We start from the raw sequence: 1868 nt of genomic DNA on the forward strand, positions 1-1868 counted from the left end.
TTCACTGAGGGTGTTTCAAAACATCAGATTTACACTATTCTGTGGGAAATTCTCATCCTCTGTGAATGGGGTTTCAAAATTTTCTATGGTGATCCAGGGAGTCGAGAAGTTCCAAGATTTTGAAGAAAGAGTTGATAATGGGCCCTTCTGGGTGGTATGTTGCCTGGTACCACCATGGTTCAAACTTGGGTTTGATGTGCATTTCATAAGGGTGGTTTAGCACAATGCTGCCTTTTATATTTCATAACCAGTATATATATATATATATATATATATATACATATATATATATATATATATAAAATGGTGTCAAACTGCTCCTTTATTTCACAGTGGACATTTTCTGAAAAGTGGCTGAACACATGACATGTTTACTGAACATTTTCTGGAAGATATATTTCTGCAGAGCCATCTTTACATCCTTATTTCTCAGACTGTAAATAATGGGGTTGAGAAATGGGGGAGTCACAATATAAAACACAGAGACAATTTTATCCCTATTTTCAAATGTTTTAGACCCTGGCTTCATGTACATGGAGATGGCGGTGCTGTAGAATATGATAACGACAATCAAATGTGAGGCACACGTCGAGAAAGCTTTGAATTTTGCTTCAGTGGAGTGGATTCTCACAACAGTACTGATGATGCAGATGTAAGATATGGCAGTGAAGAGGCTTGGTAACAACAGTGCAAAGATCCCAGCAGAGAAAATGACCATCTCTGTGACAAAGGTGTCCACGCATGACATCTTTAAAAAAACTGTGGGATCGCACCAAAAATGATTGATAATTCTCTGGCCACAAACAGGCAATCGCACGCTGAAAAGAGTGTCCACGAATGCCATCACACTGGCACTTACAAAGCAGCAGGATACGACTGTAATACAAACAGACATTTTCATGATGACTGTATAACGCAATGGAAATACAATGGCTACATAACGATCATAAGCCATGACTGCTAGGAGAACACACTCTGTAATTCCTAAGAGCAGGCTTGTATACATCTGAGCTGCACAACCAATGAAGCTGATGCTCCTTCTAGCAAGGAGCTGGGCTAACATGTAAGGAACTGTCACTGAAGAGAAGCAGATGTCCAACGTGGAGAGGTTTCCCAGGAAGAAGTACATAGGGGTATGCAGACGAGGCTCACAAACAGAGACTGTGATCAGTGTCATATTCCCAATGACAGTCAATATGTACAGCACAAGAAATAATACAAAGAGAATGGCCTCCAAATGTGGGTCATCAGATAGACCCATTATTATGAACCCCTCATCAGAGCTTCCATTTTTCATCTCCATTGTGTTCATATTCAACTCCACTGTAGGAAAAATAAGACCGGTCTACAGTAAATACATTTTGCATGCATATATTCTGTGAGTGAAAGGAATGTGACAGGATGCATTAATACACTTTTATATGTTTAGTGTGCTTAGTGAAAGAAATGTGTAACATTGGCCGCTGATGGATGGCAGTGTTATGATAGCTTATTTTAATGTTCTCCTCTATGTACAACTATGAAACAGCCTTAGCCGACTCAATTACTCCAAGACTTATCATCACAAGATATTATCTGAATGATTGCCAAAAGTTTTTTTTTTGTTTTACCTAATTATAATGGTATTTATAAACTTTGCTGAACCGAAGTGTTTAACTTGTAAAATTGTTGAGGTTTTAGTTAATTGAAATTATCTATCTATCTATCTATCTATCTATCTATCTATCTATCTATCTATCTATCTATCTATCTATCTATCTATCTATCTATCTATCTATCTATCTGTCTATGTTCTGTGAGCCAATACAGTGCAGTCACCCAACATTGCAGATTACTGGAGGACTATTCCACATGTTACAATTATGCAC

General features: G+C 37.8%; 1 protein-coding gene across 1 annotated transcript; it reads right to left on the bottom strand.

Annotated features, from left to right (window-relative positions):
* Positions 1 to 322: 322 nt before the first annotated feature.
* LOC138296969 (olfactory receptor 2D3-like) lies at positions 323 to 1303 on the bottom strand. The gene has a single exon (XM_069236485.1). It carries the CDS (start codon positions 1301 to 1303, stop codon positions 323 to 325), a length of 981 nt encoding a protein of 326 aa, XP_069092586.1.
* Between the last annotated feature and the right edge of the window lie 565 nt (positions 1304 to 1868).

This window comes from Pleurodeles waltl, chromosome 5, assembly GCF_031143425.1.
Source record: "Pleurodeles waltl isolate 20211129_DDA chromosome 5, aPleWal1.hap1.20221129, whole genome shotgun sequence".
Classification (NCBI taxonomy): Eukaryota; Metazoa; Chordata; class Amphibia; order Caudata; family Salamandridae; genus Pleurodeles; species Pleurodeles waltl.

What these genes read in the sequence shown, in the direction of transcription:
- LOC138296969 (XM_069236485.1), bottom strand. Translation starts at nt 1,303, where the DNA reads ATGGAGATGAAAAATGGAAGCTCTGATGAGGGGTTCATAATAATGGGT.